The 20,702-nt window shown below is 39.7% G+C and overlaps 1 protein-coding gene across 2 annotated transcripts; it reads left to right on the plus strand.

Annotated features, from left to right (window-relative positions):
• Positions 16,411–20,702, plus strand: LOC109232347 (VAN3-binding protein-like). 2 transcript variants are annotated; one of them, XM_019398080.1, is made up of 7 exons: positions 16,411–16,854; positions 17,599–17,712; positions 18,721–19,159; positions 19,362–19,577; positions 19,713–19,762; positions 19,985–20,042; positions 20,238–20,702. In XM_019398080.1, exons 1-7 carry the CDS (start codon positions 16,567–16,569, stop codon positions 20,450–20,452), a joined length of 1,380 nt encoding a protein of 459 aa, XP_019253625.1. In that variant the 5' UTR covers positions 16,411–16,566; the 3' UTR covers positions 20,453–20,702. The 2 variants fall into 2 exon arrangements, with proteins under 2 accessions (XP_019253625.1, XP_019253626.1); XM_019398081.1 differs by having other exon boundaries at positions 17,602–17,712.

Below are 20,702 nucleotides of genomic sequence, written 5' to 3' on the forward strand. Positions count from 1 at the left end.
TGTATTCCTACTCCCTTTGTACTTCTGAGGCCGCGAAAAACCTCATTTGGGGTTGCCTCGAGTTTGTGTGCGCAGTCCGGGCGCGAAGCCGGAACGTTTAAATATGAATTTGTGAGAAAAAAATAATAAATTTGATGTTTAAATTGATTGAGTTTGACTTTGGTCAACGTTTTGGGCAAACGAACCCGGACTCGTGATTCGACAGTCCCCGAGGGTCCGTAGGAAATTTTGGGACTTGGGCGTGAGCCCGGAATCAGATTCCGAGGTCCCAAGTCTGAGAAATGAATTATTGTGTGAAATTGTTTTCTGAAAATAATTAAAGAATTTCAAAGTGTTATTTGTTTAGAAGACTGTGCTGTTGGGCTCGTATTTTGGTTCCGACGCCCGGCACAAGTCTTAAATATGATTTAAGCAATTGCTGTAAAGTTTGGTTAGATTTGGACGTCGTTTGACGTGTTTTGGACCAAAAACTCTAAACTTGATGTCTTATGAAAATTGGAAGGAAATCATGGGTCTTGGGCCTAATTTGATGATTACGATGTTGTTTTGGCGATTGGATCGCACGGATGAGTTCGTAGGATGTTATTGAGTTAGTGTGTATGCTTGGGTTGGAGCCCCGAGGGCTCGGGTGAGTTTTGAGTAGGTCCCGGGAGGCCTTAGGCTTAAAGTATCAGATGTTGCAGTGTTGCAGGCCCCAGCGCGGCCGCGGTCATTTCTGCGCGGTCCGCGCTGGAAGCCACGCGGCCGCGGTGCAGTCCGCGCGGTCCGCTTGGGGTCCTCAGCCTTGGTTTGACCAGCGCGGCCGCGCACCAAGTTCGTGCGGTCCGCGCTGGGAGATTCAGAGAAGGCCCCAGGTGCAAGACGCCAGCNCTATACATCCGAGAGATTAGCTGAGATATACATCAGGGAGATCGTTCGCCTTCATGGGGTGCCTATATCCATTATTCCGGACCGGGGTCCGCAGTTTACCTCGCATTTCTGGAGGGCGGTTCAGCAGGAGTTGGGCACCCAGGTTCAGTTGAGTACAGCATTTCATCCCCAGACAGACGGTCAGTCCGAGAGGACTATTCAGATTCTTGAGGATATGCTCCGAGCCTGCGTTATTGATTTTGGAGGCTCGTGGGACCAGTTCTTGCCTTTAGCAGAGTTTGCCTACAACAACAGCTACCAGTCCAGCATTCGGATGGCTCCGTAAGAGGCGTTGTATAGTAGGCGGTGTCGGTCCCCAGTCGGATGGTTTGAGCCGGGAGAGGCTCGGTTATTGGGTACAGATCTAGTTCAGGAGGCCTTGGATAAGGTCAAGATCATTCAGGACAGACTTCGGACAGCTCAGTCTAGGCAAAAGAGCCATGCAGATCGTAAGGTTCGAGATGTAGCTTTCATGGTTGGTGAGCGGGTATTGCTCCGGGTGTCGCCTATGAAGGGCGTGATGAGATTTGGAAAGAAGGGCAAGCTTAGTCCTAGGTACATTGGCCCGTTTGAGATCCTTGATCGAGTGGGAGAGGTGGCTTATAGACTTGCGTTGCCGCCCAGCTTATCAGCCGTGCATCCAGTTTTCCATGTATCCATGCTTCGGAGGTATCACGGCGATCCTACCCACGTGTTAGATTTCAGTACTGTCCAGTTGGGCAAGGACTTATCCTATGAGGAGGAGCCGGTAGCTATTCTGGACCGGCAAATTCGTCAGTTGAGATCCAAGAGCTTTCCTTCTGTTCGTGTTCAGTGGAGAGGTCAGCCTCCTGAGGCATTGACCTCGGAGTCCGAGTCTGATATGCGGAGTCGTTATCCCCATCTTTTCCCCGACTCAGGTACTCCTTTCTTTTTTCCGTTCGAGGACAAACGGTTGTTTTAGAGGTGGAGAATGTGACGACCCAAAGGGTCATCACCTGTATTCCTACTCCCTCTGTACTTCTGAGGCCCTGGAAAACCTCACTTAGGGGTTGCCTCGACTTGTGTGCGCAGTCCGGGCGCATAACCGGAAAAGTTTTAATGTGAATTTGTGAGAAAAATAATTAATTTGATGTTTTAAATTGATTGAGTTTGACTTTGGTCAACGTTTGGGGAAAACGGACCCGGACTCGTGGTTCGACAGTCCCGGAGGGTCCGTAGGAAATTTTGGGACTTGGGCGTGTGCCCGGAATCAAATTCCGAGGTCCCAAGTCCGAGAAATGAATTATTGTGTGAAATTGTTTTCCGAAAATAATTAAAGAATTTGAAAGTGTTATTTGTTTAGAAGACTGTGCTGTTGGGCTCGTATTTTGGTCCTGACGCCCGGCACAAGTCTTAAATATGATCTAAGCAATTGCTGTAAAGTTTGGTTAGATTTGGACGTCGTTTGACGTGTTTTGGACTAAGAACTCTAAACTTGATGTCTTATGAAAATTGGAAGGAAATCATGGGTCTTGAGGCCTAATTTGATGATTACGATGTTGTTTTGGCGATTTGATCGCACGGATGAGTTCGTAGGATGTTATTGAGTTAGTGTGTGTGCTTGGGTTGGAGCCCCGAGGGCTCGGGTGAGTTTTGAGTAGGTCCCGGGAGGCCTTAGGCTTAAATTATCAGATGTTGCAGTGTTGCAGGCCCCAGCGCGGCCGCGGTCATTTCCGCGCGGTCAGCTCTGGAAGCCACGCGGCCGCGGTGCAGTCCGCGCGGTCCGCGTGGCCAGATTCAGAGGGGTCCTCAGCCTTGGTTTGACCAGCGCGGCCACGCACCAAGTTCGTGCGGTCCGCGCTGGGAGATTCAGAGAAGGCCCCAGGTGCAAGACGCCATCGCGGCCGCGCACCAAAATCGTGCGGTCCGCGCTGGGTAGGTTCGAGAGTTGTTTTCCCTCCCTTCCTCGGCGCGGCCGCGGGGCATTTTTGCGCGGTCCGCGCCAGTCCTTCAGCAAAGTATATAAATATGAGATTTTCAGTCATTTTACACTTTTTAAAAACCCAAAACACAAGAGGCGATTTTCCAAACGATCCTTCTCCTTCAAAACGATTGGTAAGTGATTTCTAACTTATTTTTTCTTTACTTCTTAACATCTTTAAACATAATTCCAACTTCAAAACAAAGGTTTTAATGGGGGAACTTGAGAATTTTGGGTAGAACTAGGGTTTCAAAATTTGGGGGTTTTGGACCTCAATTTAAGGTCCGATTCCAGAATAACTTATATATCTAAGTTCATGGGGGAATGGGTAACGGGTTTTAGTTCGAACCTCGGGTTTTGACCACGTGGGCCCGAGGGCATTTTGGAAATTTTTGAGTAAAACTTTGGGAAATTTGTTTTCATGCATTCAAATTGATTCAATTAGCATTTGTTGATACATTCAAGTAATTTGTGACTAGATTCGAGCGGTTTGGTGGTGAATTCGAGGGGTAAAGCTATACTAGAGGCTTGAGTTGAGTTTGGAGCATTCGAGGTAAGTGTTCGGTTTAACCCTAGCTTGAGGGATTAGGAGTTGAATCATATTTGCTATGTGTTTCTTGTCGAGTACGACGTATAGGCATGGTGACGAGTATCTATACGTTGGTGTCGAGCATGACCGTGAGTCTGATGTTGTGACTTTCATGGCTTCGTTGTATTATCCATGCTTTGGTATGTATTTTTGTTGTTGTGTAATATTGTGGAAAGAAATGTGATTTATGAACATTGAGGAGCGTCGGCTCCAGTTGTAGAACGAATTGCGAAAGTATAAGTGATAATTGAACCTCTGCAGCATTTGCTCGAAGTTGTGAAGAAAATTGTGAAGTAAAAGCGAGAAAGAGAAGAGATCATTATGTTGCCCTCTTGGCGGGCTACTGTTGAGTTGTGATTCCTCTGCATTGTGTCCTTAACTGATACTAGGGTCGCTTAGGTTAATGCTTCCTTGTGTTGTATGATGACTATAGTTATAGCTGAGGTGGTTAAGTGTTGTAATAGGTTAGTTATAGATGAGATGGTTAAGTGTGGTAATAGGTTAGATATAGCTGAGGCGGTTAAGTGTTGTAATAGGTTAGTTATAGATGAGGTGGTTAAGTGTGGTAATAGGTTAGATATAGCTAAGGTGGTTAAGTGTTGTAATAGGTTGGTTATAGCTGTGGTAGTTAGATGTTGGAACAAGTTTGGTTATAGTTGTGGTAGTTAGATGTTGGAACTAGTGTGGTTATAGTAATTTCCTTGCCGGGATATTTGAGATGATGTTTTGTTCCCTTACCGGGATGTCGTTATATTGTTGTTTGTGACGGTATATGAGATAAGAAATTTCTTGGAGCTTGGGATCAAGTGATATCGTGAAGTAAGAAATGAAAGAAAGAGAAAGAGTTGATGGTTACTCCCTTGCCGGGACGTGTTATTGGATTTGTTGATTTTCTCCCTTGCCGGGATTTAACTGTTTACTTGTGTTTCCCTTGCCGGGATTTCTATTACTGTTTGTCTATCCCCCGCCCCCACTGTTTGTGATTGTTTATTGGGTGAGGTTGTGTTATTTATATATGGATCGGGTTGCATGCCGCAACAGTGGTAACCGTGGATCAGGTTGCACGCCGCAACAACACTATATATTTGTGGATCGGGTTGCACGCCGCAACAACACTATATATTCGTGGATCGGGTTGATATTTGTGGATCGGGTTGCACGCCGCAACAACATTATATATTTGTGGATCGGGTTGCACGCCGCAACAACACTATATAATTGTGGATCGGGTTGCACGCCGCAATAACACTGTATACTTATGGTTCGGGTTGCACGCCGCAACAGTGATGATTGAGGATCGGGTTGCACGCTGCAACAGTATTGTATGTGATCGGATTGGGTTGCGTGCTGCAACAAATTATAGCTTAAGTGTGTTTATATCGGATTAAGTTTCTGTTGGCTGTTCTATCCATCAGTTTAGACTTCTTGTTTTAATTGTTGCCTCCCCATAGCATGTTTTTCCCCCTTTTTATACACTGCTTACTTCTTGTTTACTTTCCGCTATTATTTTGTTGTACTTGTATATATATCTGCGCAGGTTTATCTGGTAGTCTGGTCTAGTCTCGTCACTACTTCGCCGGGGTTAGGCTAGACACTTACCAGCACATGGGGCCGGTTGTGCTGATGCTACGCCTTCTGTGCATTTATGCACAGGTCCAGGTTCTGAGGAGCAGCAGCAGCATTAGTACGGGAGCAGGCTTTCATTATCACGAGACCGAGGTAGCCTTGCAGGCGTCCGCAGGCCCGGCGTCTTTTCTTTATGTTCTCTTTTAGACTGTTTCCTCCTTGTCTCGAGAATGACAGCTTCTATGTTTCTTTCAGACCTTTGTATTTAGTATATTCTTAGTGGTTCGTGAGTGATGTGGCACCAAATCTTGGGTAGAGGCTATTATTAACTGTTTCGCGTTTTGATTCAGATTTATAAATCAGACTTCCGCTATTATTCTTAGCAAATTTCATGTTCTATATTGATGCTATAAATTGTTAAAATAATTGTTTAGTGATGAAAAGGTAAATAAGTTGGCTTGCCTAGCTACCACGAGTAGGCGCCATCACGATCCCGATGGTGGAAAATCCGGGTCGTGACACTTTAGCGGTGAATGCTTTTATATTTGTTGAATGATTTTTAATATATTTAACTTATATTAAGAGAATTAAGTACTTTTTAATTTTATTTTCATATTTTACTTAAATAAATAAAAAGATTTAATTATTGAATGTAATAACAATTTTTTGAGATTATTTATTTACTTATAATATTAACTATAAAGTAAATATATTCATGTCCTTATTCGTAATTTGATACTTAAAAGCACTTTCTGAAAAGCTTGGCCAAACACAAATTATTGCTCAAAAGTGCTTTTCACATTAATTAGCCAAACACGAACTGCTTCTCTTCAAAAGTACTTTTTTCAAAAGCACTTTTAAAAAAAGCACTTCTCAAAATAAGTTGATTTCTTCATCTTGGCCAAACTGTAATTGGCATATGCCATTTTGGTGCGTTTAATCGGCATCAAATTAAAGTACTTCTGTAATTAACTTTGATTATTGTTGGAAACCAACTTGTGAACATGAAATTAAACACACCCAAGACTAGTTGGATTTTAATACAAGGTAAAAATTTACTCGCATTTAGTATTTAAATTAAGTTAATAAATACAAGATACGTATTTTTTATTTATAGACTTATGACCAGTTAACTATGTTTAAGTGATATATATTTTCACTTTAATTTATAAGTAATAAAATTAAATTGCTAGTACAAACACCAGATACACGTAATTAAGAGCAAAACGTCAATTTTATCGTTGAATTATCCGAAATCTTCTAACTTTGCCAAAAGGTCATCAATATCCTTGATTTTGGCTCAAAATTGCCCCTTGTGGTTGAATGCATCCAGACTTCATACTTTTCGTTCAAAATTAGGTTGAGACAGTGACTAACTTACGATTGGAAGATCTGAAGTTAAGCTTTAACAGTTCAAAACTTCAAATCAAAAAGTCTGAAGGAGGAGGAAGAGGAGGATTGATAGATTAAAATTTGTCAAATTTGACAAAACATAATATTATCTAAATTTTAAATAGCATATCTAAAAGCGACTATTTAGTGCTATTTCTACATATATTTTTGATGAATACTTATGATATTGTAAAAGTTCTTCTATAACGGGCGTTTGGTTATAAAAAATTTAGCATTACGTTTATCTACATTTTGGTTTTATAAATTTTGATATCATAATTTTGGTATTATTACCCACTAGGACAATAATATTGAAATTAGCTAAATGTTGAGATAGTTAATTATGTAACCCGTGGCTATATACTTGTAAAGTGGCTGGTTAGTTAATTTGTAAAGAGGCTATTTTAGCTATTCATTTTTTAGTTAGGCAATTTTGTATATATTGTTAATACATATATCAAATAAGGTCGGTTGGCTCATTCTAGATATTTTCCTTCTCTCTCTATGTTACGCACTCTCTCTATCTCTCTGACCTCCATTGTCGCTCATCTCGAGCTTGAGTAAGGTGAGGGAGTGTGTAATTAACATGGTATCAGAGTCCGGCCGTTCCATCACGGACATCTCTTCTGATTCGTTATCTTTTATGTTCATCAGCTCTTCGATTTTGCCCTAATTTGTTCGATTCCTAAGGTTAGTTTCATTTGCCTTAATTCAAGTGCCTAAACAGGGGCTTCTTCTTCTAATAGCGTAATACTAGCATAACTAGCTTCACTTACTCATGGCTATGGACTATTTAAGCGATATAGCTAGTACAGTAGTGAATGTCGGAGTTCAATGAAATTCCGGAATCAATCCAAGTGTTCCTTTGTATATGCACCCATCGAATAATCCCGATGCTATGCTTGTGTCAACTCCTTTTAGTGGAGTTGGTTATCGATCATGGAGGCGCAGTGTATTGCGAAGACTGTCGGTAAAAAATAAACTAGTGTTTATAAATAGTGAATGCAAGCGCCCAGATCCCCACTCGCCCACATTCCGTCAGTGGGAGCGAGGTGATGATATGGTGACCTCCTGGATCCTCAATTCTCTCTCGAAGGACATTGTGGACAGTGTTGAATACGCGAATGATGCCGTGGAGTTATGGATTGAGTTAGAAGATCGATATGAGCAAACAAATGGAGCTAGATTGTATCAAATCCAAAATAAAATAAATGATACATTACAGGGAACCCTATATATCACCAGCTACTACACTAAATTGAAAAAACTTCGGGAAGAATTGAGCACTTTGAGTAAAAGGTCCCAGTGCAGCTGTAATTGTACTTGTGGTGCCAGGAAAAACTTCTACAAAGCTGAACAAGATAGGCGGCTAATACAATTTCTCATGGGTTTGAACGAGACATATATTGTAATTCGAGGAAGCATTCTCATGATGAATCCATTACCAACATTGGCTCAAGCCTTTTTCTTGCTGATACAAGATGAGAAGCAGAGGGAAATCAAACCAAACACTCAATTATTCATTGAGTCCACATCATTGAATCCACCAGCTCTAGGTCCAATACCTACAGGACCAATTACTCACCCAATCATGGCAACCACAGTAGTTATGGAAGGGGAAGGCCATGTGTGACTACTGCAAGAATCCAGGGCACACTAAGGACAAGTGCTATAAACTACACGACTACCCTGATAATTTTGGTTATTCAAGCAATCAAAACCAAAATCCCAATAAAAGCTTCAATCATAATCAAGGTTTCAACCGAAATCAGTGTTTTAACAAAGGAAAAAGGGTGGTGGCTAATGATCATCCTGACACATCTTGCAACAAGGTAGAGGAAGCTAATGACCTGAATGAAGATCAAAAGATCAGTTTATCAAAAGAGCAATATGGACAAATCATGAATCTGCTGCAACACTTTCAAGCTGGGAATTGAGGAGAACATATAAATGTTGGCAATCCCATCAGTGGAGCTGTGAACTTTGCAGGTATAATAGTTTTCACTTCCTCTATAGATTTTGGTACATTGTCCTGTAAGTGTTTCAAAAACAAGACTGGTTCCTAGATATTAGACTCAAGGGCTTCAAACCACATGACTTTTAATAAATCCCTACTTATTGACATTGTGACATTACCCTATCCACTCCTAGTTATCCTCCCAAATGACTGTAAAGCAAAAGTAACAGAAATTGGTAGTGCAACACGTGTGCCTGACATCACCTTATATAAAGTAATATTTATACTCTCATTCAAATATAATCTAATTTCCATTCACTGTCTAGCCAGTTCCAACCCTAAGAGTATAGTAGCTTTCATTGATCATCTTTGCATTTTGCAGGCCCCTTCAATGAAGAGGCCTCTAGAGATTGGTAAGGCCTGTGATGGTTTGTACTTTCTTTGCCCAAAGTGTATGAGGAACAGATACTCAGGTTCTGTAGTCAGCAATTCAATTTCTTGCTTTGATAATAGGATTCACTACACACACAATTCACCCTATCCTGGTCATTCATCTGTACATAGTTCAATTTCCACAAATAAGTGTGTATCTTTCCCCTTTGTAAATAGTTCAAGTCCAAGTAATAAAAATCAGAGTTCTAATATGAATTCTTGTGCATCTCCTGGTTATGATATGAATATTTTGTGGCATAATAGGCTAGGGAATGTACCCTTTGTCAAAATGAGAGGGATCCCTTTTATCCCTGTCTCTTTCCCATCCAAACAAACTTTCCTCTGTTCCATCTGTCCAATGGCTAGACAACGGAGACTACCATTTCCCCAGAAAACCAATTTCACAACTGAAATTTTTCTATTACTCCACATAGACATATAGGGACGTTATCATGTGACAACACATGATAATTACAAATACTTTCTTACAATGGTAGATGATTACAGTAGGTGTACCTGGACCAATCTTCTAACTTGTAAAAGCAATACCCTACAAGTTATAAAAACCTTTATTTCCATGGTTGAAACCCAATTCAACACCAAAATCAAAGCTATCAGATCTGACAATGATTCAGAATTTACTAGTACAGAAGCAAACCTACTTTTCCAATCCAAAGGCATCATCCATCAAAGGAGCTGCCCCTACACACCACAACAAAATGGCATAATAGAAAAAACCATAAATATCTCCTAGAAACTACTAGGGCACTCTTGTTTCAATCTAAATTGCCTGTGAAGTACTGGGGTGAATGCATTTTGTGTGCAACTTACATCATAAATAGACTACCTTCTTCCTATAGTCACCCTAAATCCCCATTTGAATTACTTTAGAAAAGAAAACCAACATACTCTCTCATGAAGAGCTTTGGATGCCTGTGTTATCCTTCTGTACCAAAGGTGCATAGAACATCATCATACATATTCATTGGTTATCCCTATGGAGTCAAGGGGTACAAGGTCCTAAGTCTTGCCACTAAAAAGATACATGTCTCCAGGGATGTTGTCTTTATTGAAAGTGTGTTTCCCTTCACTCTATCATCTGAAAACGCATCTTTTCCTTCTGTTTTTAATCCTGCCCCTTCCATTGATCACACTCCCAAGAATGATAAACATCTTTGTGATAGTGATGATGGCACAAATGTTACACACAATCAACCTTTAGAGCATGATACTCCTTTAATACCTGTGAGATCCTCTAGGTTAATTGAATCTTCCACCTCCTCACCACAATCTAATACACCACAGCCTTGAAGCCAAAGTACATCACCAGTTGGGGATCAACCAGGCCCCACATCCATTACCTTAAGGAAATCACAAAGACCTCACAGAACACCACTATATTTACAAGACTATCTACAATCACTTCCAAAATTGAAATCATCATCACCTGTTGCTCACAGTAACTCAATTATATCATTTTATCTCAATGCTTCATTTTATAAAAATCATTATGTCTCCCCTGATGCTCTAAATCCTGAGAGCCAAAGTCTTGTAAAAGACATTTACAGTGACAATGAGCCTTCATCATATGAGGAGGCAGCTATGAATCCTGCCTAGCAAACAACTATGAACCAAGAGTTTGAAGCATTACATGCCAATCATACCTGGGACCTAGTGCCCTTACCTATTGGGAAGAAAACTATAGGGTGCAAATGGGTATATAAAATAAAACATAAAGTAGATGGGAGTGTAAAAAGACTCAAATCTAGGCTGTTTGTGAAAGGATATACCCAACAAGCAGGCATTGACTATACAGAGACATTCGCCCCTGTAGTCAAGATGACAACTGCGAGGTCTCTGATAGTTGTTGCTGTGAAGAAGGGGTGGCATATGTCCCAATTGGATGTAAATAATGCATTCCTACATGGGGACCTGAATGAGGAAGTCTACATGGAGATTCCCCTAGGCCTGGCTGAAGATAGTTCAGAGTTGGTTTGCAAGCTCAACAAATCCCTTTATGGGCTGAAACAAGCCAGTAGGCAGTGGTATGCTAAGATCACCGAAGCCTTATGTTCAAGGGGTTATGCACACTCTATGTATGACTACTCTTTGTTTTACAAGAAAACTGAAAACTCAACTGTCTATATAGCAGAGTATGTAGATGACATTGTAGTGACAGGAACTGACATAATGGAGATTGAAGACTTGAAGGTTTTTCTGAATAACAGCTTCAAGATAAAAGATCTGGGAAGACTACACTAATTCCTGAGTTTAGAGGTTCTTTACAAAGATGATGGTGTGATAAATACCTCAGAGTAAGTTCACCTTTGACTTGCTCAAGGAATATCAGTGCATAGATTACAGTAGCTTTACTTCACTACTAGACCAATAGTCAAGCTCAAGGCAAAAGAAGGAGAGGCTCTGACTGATCCTACTTACTATAGGAAACTAGTGAGGAAGCTCAATCCTCACCAATGCTAGACTGGACATAGCTTATTGGGTACAAAATCTGAGCCAATTCATGGATGGCCCCAGAAAACCTCACTTGAAAGCAGCCTTTCATCTACTTAGATATTTGAAAGGAGATCTAACCTTGGGGATATTCATGTCTAGAGAGAGAGATTATACTATCAGGGCCTACTGTGATTCTGACTGGGCAGTATGCATTCCCGGAAATCTGTAAGTGGCTACTTTGTACTATTGGGCAGCAGTCCTGTTAGCTGGAAATCCAAGAAGCAGGACACCATTTCATTGTTTTCTGCAGAAGCTAAATATAGAGCTTTAAGAAAGGTAGTGGGGGAATTGGTGTGGCTTAGTAGAGTGTTTGAAGAACTTACAGTTCCTTTCCCAAGACCATTGCAGTGTTTTTGTCACGACCCAAAACCTGCTAGTCGTGATGGCACCTAACCTGACCCGCTAGGTAAGCCAACTAATAACTATCCAATCCCAATAATGTGGACAAGTCAATTAAACAAAATATATTATCTGTTCGATTACATTTCTCAAGGACTGGTAGTACAAATCATGAGCTTCTAAGAATAGAGTTTACAAAGCCAACATGAAAAGAATACATTTTCTGTTTGAAAAGTACATAAACAGAGTTTCATAACCTAAGGCTACCATGAACAAGAGGCAGCTACAGCAGGAACGCAGGTACGCTTTCAAATCCAGCAACCATCGAATGCAGCAACATCAGCATCTGGGATCTCCACGCAATGTGCAGGAAGTGCAGTATGAGTACAACCGACCCCATGTAATCAAAAAGTAACAAACCTAACCTTAGGTTGAAAGTAGTGACGAGCTGGAACATAGGTCGGGTCCAACACTAATAACTCATAACAGTGTACAACAATTAAATGAAGAAATAACTCAGAGATAAAGTGCTCAGACTTTTTATAGATTTTCGAAGAAAACAATTCCACTTTTCAAGTATACCAATGAGAGCCCAAATCCTTTATCGGAATCGTTTAAAATATGAGTAAGTTTGAAAACTGTAACTTTTTCCCAAAAATCCTTTCAACAGTAAATGTAGTGTTTCATTTCCTTTCCAGATAGCATGTGTGAACTACCTCTCTATAACCACATATCAATGTATGTAAAACTTATGAATGACGTGATACCGTACAGCATGAGGAAATGCGTCTCTATGCATGTATGCCATATATGCATGCCAATGCCATGTATCCTAGAGATGAATCATGTACTCACACTCTCAGAGTACTCAACCTGACTGTATCACACTTTTCACTCATCATACTCAACCACTCGGTACTGTATATGGCCCATACGGCCCAAGGAAATCAATCCTAGAACATATACAACACTGACTATACGTCACCCAGTAGCGAGGAAAAAGGGTAATCCAACCCTGTGGAGAAATCCTCTCCAGGTATCAAGTACTTTAGACAAATCCATGTTCAGAGAAATTCATCCCTCAATAATATATAAATGCTCAACCACTCGGTACTGTATATGGCCCATGCGACCCAAGGAAATCCATCCCGGAACATATACAACACTGACTAGAAGTCACCCAGTACCGAGGAAAAAGGGCAATCCAACCCTGTGGAGAAATCCATCTCCAGATATCAAATAATTCAGACAAATCCATGTCCAGGGAAATCCATCCCAATATCATCCTCGCTCACTGGGGTGTGTTACAGACTCCGGAGGGGCTCCTTCAGCCCAAGCGCTATCATAATCATCAATATAACTGCTACGGCGTGCAGCCCGATCCCATAGCTGTCACTCATAATCAGGTCTCGGCCTCACTCAGTCATCAATCTCTCCAGTCTCACCACGGGCTCACAATGTCATAAAAACTGACCCGGAATAATGATATGATGTATCAATAAGTAACAACTGAGACTGAGACATGATATGAATGCATGAATGTGACTGAGTACGAAACATCAATGAAATCAATGAGATGACAGCAAGAAACGATCGCTAGGGGTCCCAACAATATCAACATAAAGCCTAAACATGAGATCTAGCATGATGTATAGCTCAATTACTTTATCACATGGTGAAATACACAAATATCAATAAAGTGGGCCACTAAACAGTGCACTGGTAACAACAGAGTCACAACTCACAAGGTGCACGCCCACACGCCCGTCACCTAGCATGTGCTTCACCTCAACATCAATCACATAGCACGTAATTTAGGGTTTTATACTCTCAGCACTAAGTTTAGATGAGTTACTTATCTTAAACAGGCCAATTCCGACACTGAGCAAACCAAATGATGCTCCAAGAATGCCATCATGCGCGTAGCGACCTTCGAACGGCTCAAAACTAGCCAAAAGCAACTCAAATATATCACATAAAGCCCAAGGAAGCAATTACAAATGATAAAGATCGAATCCTAAGTCAAATCCCAAATCTGGCCAAAAATCAAACCCGGGCCCACGCCTCGAAACTCGAGAAAACTCAAAAAATCCGACAACCCATTCAATTACGGGTCCAACCATACTAGTTTCACTCAAATCCGACTTCAAATCGGTGTTCAAAACTCAAAAATTTGTATTATGAAACTTTAGGCCAAAAATCCCCAATTTCACTTTAAAATTCATCAACCAATTATCAAAAATGAAGATAGATTCATGGAATATAACCAAAACTGAGTAGAGAACACTTACCCCAATTCATATGGTGAAAATTGCATCAAGAATCGCCTCAATCCGAGCTCCATAGCTCCCAAAATGCAAAAATGGTCCAAACCCTCGAAATAGAGTACTTTATAATCTGTCCAGGCCTTCTCTTTCACGAACGCGGGACAACCACCGCGTTCGCGATGAATAAAAATACTAGCTACCAAAAATGCTCTACGCGTTCACGGAATGGCCATCGCGAACGCGACTCACAACAGCTCCTCCTTACGCGAACGCGTATGCTACTTCGCGAACGCGAAGGGATACTCCCCAGCCCCAGCTTCTCATCTCTACCCTACGCGAACACATACATAAGGGTGCGAACGCGATGCCCAGACCACACAAAGGCTCGCGAACGCGATGCTACTGGCGCGAATGCGATGAAGGAAAAAGGTCAACTCCCCTGATACTCTACGCGATCGCGTACCAATCTTCGCGAACGCGAAGAAGGTCTGAAACACCAGCAAATAGCAGCTACCAGCAGTGAAATCATGAAGGAAAATGCTCCGAAACCCGTCCGAAACTCACCCGAGCCCCTAGGGACCACATCACATACCAACAAGTCACATAACATCACACATACCTACTCGAGGCCTCAAAACACACATAACAACATCGAAACAACGAATCACACCTCAAATTCGAAATCATTGAACTTGAAACTTCAAACTTCCACAACCGATGCCGAAACCTATCAAATCACGTCCGATTGACCTCAAATTATGCACACAAGTCACATTTGACATTACGGACTTGCTCGAACTTCCGGAATTGGAATCCGACCCTAATATCAAAAATTTCACTCTCGGTCCAACTTTTCAAAATTCCAACTTTTACCATTTCAAGCCAAATTCTACCACTGACCTCCAAATCACGATCCGGGCACCCTCCTAAGTCCAAAAATCACCCAACGGAGCTAACAGAACCATCAAAAATCCAATCCGAGGTCAAATACTACAAAGTTAAAACTTGGTCAAACTTTTCAAATTTAAAACTTCAAGTTGAGAATCGTTCTTCCAAATCAATTCTAAATAACCTGAAAATCAAAACCGACAATTCGTATAAGTTATAATACATCATACGGAGCTACTCATACTCTCAAACAACCGAGTGAAGTGCAAATGCTCAAAAGGACCGATCGGTTCGTTACAGTTTTGTGATAGCCAGTCTGCCATGCACATAGCAAGGAACCCAGTGTTCATGAAAGAACCAAAGATATAGAAGTGGATTGTCACTTTGTGAGAAGTAAGCTACAAAAGGGGCTGATTTCACTGCATCATGTAGAAACTACAGACCAGCTTGCAGATGTTCTAACTAAGGCACTAACATGAGTCAGACATTCTGCAGTTTTGCACAAGTTGGCAGTATTTTCCACACCACCAACTTGGGGGGGGGGGGGGGGGAGGAGGGTTATTGAGATAGTTAATTATGTAACCAGTGGCTATATACTTGTAAAGTGTCTAGTTAGTTAATTTGTAAAGAGGCTATTTTAGCTATTCATCTTTTAGTTAGGCAATTTTGTATATATTGTTAATACAAATATCAAATAAGGTCGGTTGGCTCATTCCAAATAGTTTCCTTCTCTCTTCGTTATGCACTCTCTATCTCTTTGACCTCCATTATTGCTCATCTCGAGCTTGAGTAAGGTGAGAGAGGGTGTAATTAACACTAAACTTGGATAATGTTTTTAAAATGCTAATATTACTCTCTCAAATGTCATTTTCTTCGTCATCACTGAATATCCAAGATTATTTATTCTAAAAGTCAGCTTCAAACTAAATCAGTAGTATGTGTTTTTGATTATACACCATATAATTTATTTTTACTTCAAATGAATCAAACAAATTAATAATATTTATTAAATAATTCAGTGATTATTACTCCTCTATTTTAATTTAGCTGACACACCTTACTTATTAATCCGTTCAAAATAGAATGACACATTTCTACAATTGAAAATAATTCAATTTTAAACTCTTCATTTTATCTATTTTACCCGTAATGAGAAGGTTTTATAACCACATAAATATTATGACTCCACAAAAAACAACCTCATCTAAATTGAAATAGAGAGAGTAATTCATAATATAATACTCCCTCCGGTCCAAAATAAGTAATTTTTTTGGATGTTTTCACACAGATTAAGAAATCAACCTTTTAGCATTAATTAGCAATAGAATTGACCATATTAACCTTTACTATCTCACATAAACACTCCTAACACATATTCCAACACTATTTACTCCAAGGACAATGTAGGAAAAAAATAATTGATTCATTCTTGAAATCTAAAAAAATCACTTATTTTGGATCACAAGAAAAAGGCCAAAAAATCACTTATTTTGGACAATACTGTAATTTCTGCACAACTTTATAAGTGAACCAAACGACAGTGTAGGAGTTAAACTCTAAATTTTATTTCCAAATCCTAATTAATGGAAAACTATAACACTGACATTTCAGCTGTGCTTTTTGTCTTTCTCTCTCTCTCACACACATAGAGTGTCACTGTTCCACATTCGCTTTCTCATTCCTTTGATCTATAAAGCATCAAATACTCTCTCATTAAAACAAGTCTACTTCTTCTACTTGAAAACAATCCTCTAATTACTCATTAAATAAAATGGACCAAGTTCAGCCAATGTACCGTCCACCACCACCGGAGACACCGAAAGAACCCATGGAATTTCTGTCTCGTTCTTGGAGTGTCTCTGCTTTTGAAGTCTCTAAAGCTTTAGCTCCTTCTCAAGTTTTAACAAAGTCTCTTTTCAATGGGAGTAGTGGTAGTGGTACTATACCTGAAGATATAGCTGGCGAGTTGGATGAATCTGCTACTGTTTCTGGCAACCCTTTTTCTTTTGCTTCTTCTGAAACTTCTCAGCTTGTTATGGAACGCATTATGTCTGTTTCCGTAAGTACCATTTTACTTCTATGTTATAATATACACTACTATTAATTACTGTGAAGCATTTTTTCTTCTTATAATATCTACAGTAAGCTCAAAATTTCTTGTGCTGATAATATATACTATATAATTTTTTTCTTGAAAATAGTCTTATATTAAATGGAAGACATAAAAAGCTTGACTTCTGAAGAGTTTTTCATTTCATCAATTAGTGTCACCTTAGCACACTTGGCTTTTGTTTTGTTTGCATCTATCTTTTGTCAAGTTAAACCCAAATTGTTTTTTGGATTTTTCTTCAAATTTTTGGAACTTTATGGTTGGTTTTACCTTTTCTTTTGGGGTTGTTGTTTGTGAATTTGTTGTTTTGTATTTATGGGAAAACCAATAGTTTCTTGATAGGAGTAGTGGAAGTGCTGAGTTTCGGGGACATTTATGTGACACAACTGTTGCTTTGTGATTTCTTGAAAACATCAACAATAAGTGTATTAATTGAAAATTTTGCTTTTTACAGATCTTTGTTTTTACTCTCTCTGAGTTCTTAGAGCTTTCATTATTTTAATAATCAAAATCCACCAACAATCATTCTCTCCATTTCCTCTGTCAAAAGAAAAATTAATTATTTTTTCTCTTTCCTTATGGGGTTCTGTTATACAAATCTTTAATGATCCCATTTAATTATTTTTTCTATAATATTTTATTTACTAATTTGTACAAATAAATAGAATGATTTTTTAATATTGTTGTGTACAGCAGGATGTTTCACCACGGACATCAGGGCGACTATCTCACAGCAGTGGACCTTTAAATGGTGGTTCTCTTACAGACAGTCCCCCTGTTTCTCCTTCTGAAATGGATGATTCTAAGGTTTGTGTCTTTATGTTTTCTCTCTCTCTCTCTCTACTAATGTTTGTTTTATAACATGTGTACATATGACCCAAATGGTTTTTTTTTTTTTTTTTTTTTTTTTTTCTGATTGTTGGGTAATTTTCTTTTTTCTGATACAAAGCACGAGTTCTGAAATAGCAGAATGAAGCTGAGACTTGGAGAGACAATATCCCAGCTTTATCTTTAACCAATACCCCCCCCCCCCCCTCTTCCCCCCTGCTCCCCCGTGCCTAAGGTGTGTAAGAAAAGAGTACCAAATTGATGCTTTTCTTTAATCGATGTACAACATAAAAGTCTTGAATCAATTGTTTAGTAATCTTTCATTTCTTTTTCCCTTTTTGAAATTCCCTTTATATGATAGTTTTTAATTTAAGAATTCATCATTTATGGTCCAGCTTCTTCTTCCACTTTTACTTTTATTGGAAGTTAACTTTTTTTAATTTATTTTTTATGATAGTGTATGTTTAATTGATTATGAAATTAGGTAAAAATTTAACTGGGATGAAAATTTCTCTGTACATGACGGGCCTTCCGATAAGTAGTGGGCAAAGGGCAGTGATCTCTGCACAGTACATTAAGATATTGGCATCTCTACAGCTTTGTTATGAATGGATGTTTAAATGACCAAATTGTCCCTTGCATTGTATGTCAGAGTGGGTAAAATCAGGATTTCATTCTTGTTCGGGTTTTAGGTGTGTGTGTGTGTGGTGGGGAGAGGTTTCTAGGGACACTTGTTTGAGAACCAAGTAAAAATGGTCCAATTTTCTTGTGGGGGTATCAATCAATTTAAGATTTATTGCCGTCAGGAGGTGGTTTGGTTCATAAATATTTGCTATTAGGTTCTTTACAAGAATGTTGGTAATTTTTACTGGCATTATTTGCAGCTGAAATAGTATAGTGACAACATTTTGATTTTGCTATGTACGCTCTGTCTAACTGAATCTACTGTTTCAATGGATGCTGACATATAGTTTTGTTATCTTGCAGTACTGCCGTTTGAACAACATACCAGTCAATAATCAGTACAGAAGCAGCGCTACTGCTGCAGGCACATCCTTGACCGGTGGTGGCGGTGGCGGTGGGAAAACGGTTGGTAGGTGGTTGAAGGATAGGAGAGAGAAGAAGAAAGAGGACGCGAGGGCACATAATGCGCAGCTCCATGCTGCTGTTTCAGTTGCAGGAGTTGCTGCTGCTGTTGCTGCTATTGCTGCTGCCACTGCAGCCTCGTCCGGTAGCAGAAAAGACGAGCAGATGGCGAAAACTGATATGGCTGTGGCATCTGCTGCAACATTGGTGGCAGCACAGTGTGTTGAAGCTGCTGAAGCTATGGGAGCTGAGCGCGAACATCTTGCATCAGTGGTTAGTTCTGCTGTCAACGTTCGATCAGCTGGGGATATTATGACTTTAACTGCAGCTGCAGCAACTGGTACACTGTTAAATTTTTTCAATTATGTCAGAGTACTATCTCATAGAACTGTTACTAATTTACTGTCCACTTGAGGAAATCCAATATAATTGGAATTTGATATTAAAAATTTAGTGCTGTTAGTATATCTAGTTCCTTGTTAGGTGGTGTATTTGATTTGTGTTATACAGATTTTCTTTAACTAATGAGCATTGTTTTGTAGCTCTACGTGGTGCGGCTACGCTAAAGGCTAGAACATTGAAGGAAGTATGGAACATAGCGGCAGTAATTCCTGTTGAGAAAGGGATGGCAAGTGGCAACGGTGGTGGTAGCAATGGTAGTTCAAGTGGCGAGCTCATCCCCGAAGAGAATTTTCTTGGAATATGCAGTAGAGAATTGCTTGCAAGAGGTGGTGAGCTCCTAAAGCGTACACGCAAAGGTACAAATTCAATCCGTTTGATTGGTATATTTAAGATCTTGAATATCCAAAATGATGATTATTTTGAATTTAGTCATAGTACTATATTATGTTTGGTTTCATGAAATTGAGTTCTTACTGTTGTGCTTATATCAGGTGATCTTCACTGGAAGATAGTGTCTGTGTACATAAATAGGATGGGTCAGGTAAGGCTTCCTTTTTCAATAATTGCATGATCAGTAGTCTTGAGTTGAAATATTCTTCGTTGGACTATGATTCCATGATCACAATTCACCAGATTCTTCTTTTTGAATTTGATTTTCTGGGATAAAATAGAAACTTCTTGATGATGAAAAGTTAAAGTTAGTGCACAATAGAATCTACTTTCTTACAGCGTAGTTTTAACTTAGAGGGTGTCTTTTTTGTAGGTAATGCTGAAAATGAAGAGCAGGCACGTTGCTGGGACCATCACAAAAAAGAAAAAGAGTAAGTTGTGTTACTTTGCTTTTTGTCTTTCTCTTTCTCATGATGTGAACACAATTGGATTGTGGGTCTTTCCTTCTATTTGGGGATTTGAGAAAGCAAGAAATTCACAACTTTGATCGGGAAAAAAGATGGATAAAGTTGTCATCTTTAGTAGTAGTAGTGTTCTTTAGCTTTTTCTTTTGAAAATTTCTGCAGATGTGGTGCTGGAAGTCATGAAAGATATTCCGGCTTGGCCGGGGCGCCACTTGCTGCCTGGCAGTGACAACTTCCGATATTTCGCATTGAAGACTATTCTACGAGGGGTCGTGGAATTTGAGTGCAGAGACCAGAGAGAGTATGATCTATGGACTCAAGGTGTTTCAAGGCTGCTAACTATTGCTGCAGAAAGAAATAGTAGACATAGATTTTGAACTTCTTTTTTCAGTCCAAGGGGTGGTAGAAACTGCATAATGATTAAGTTTGATTAAGTAGGTGTTATGTTTTTGCCCTTTTGGATGGTTTCTAGACTAACCAAATGTTATGATATGATAATATTGGGTGGGTTGTTCTTTGCTTTTTATTTGTGGAAGTGTTTCTATTGTAAAAATCAAATTGAAGTATAAGTTATCCAAATGGGGTCCCTACTATTTACTTTTGGGAATTTATTTTGGGCTTTTGTTC

The sequence above is a fragment of the Nicotiana attenuata genome, chromosome 9 (assembly GCF_001879085.1).
Source record: "Nicotiana attenuata strain UT chromosome 9, NIATTr2, whole genome shotgun sequence".
Taxonomy (NCBI): domain Eukaryota; kingdom Viridiplantae; phylum Streptophyta; class Magnoliopsida; order Solanales; family Solanaceae; genus Nicotiana; species Nicotiana attenuata.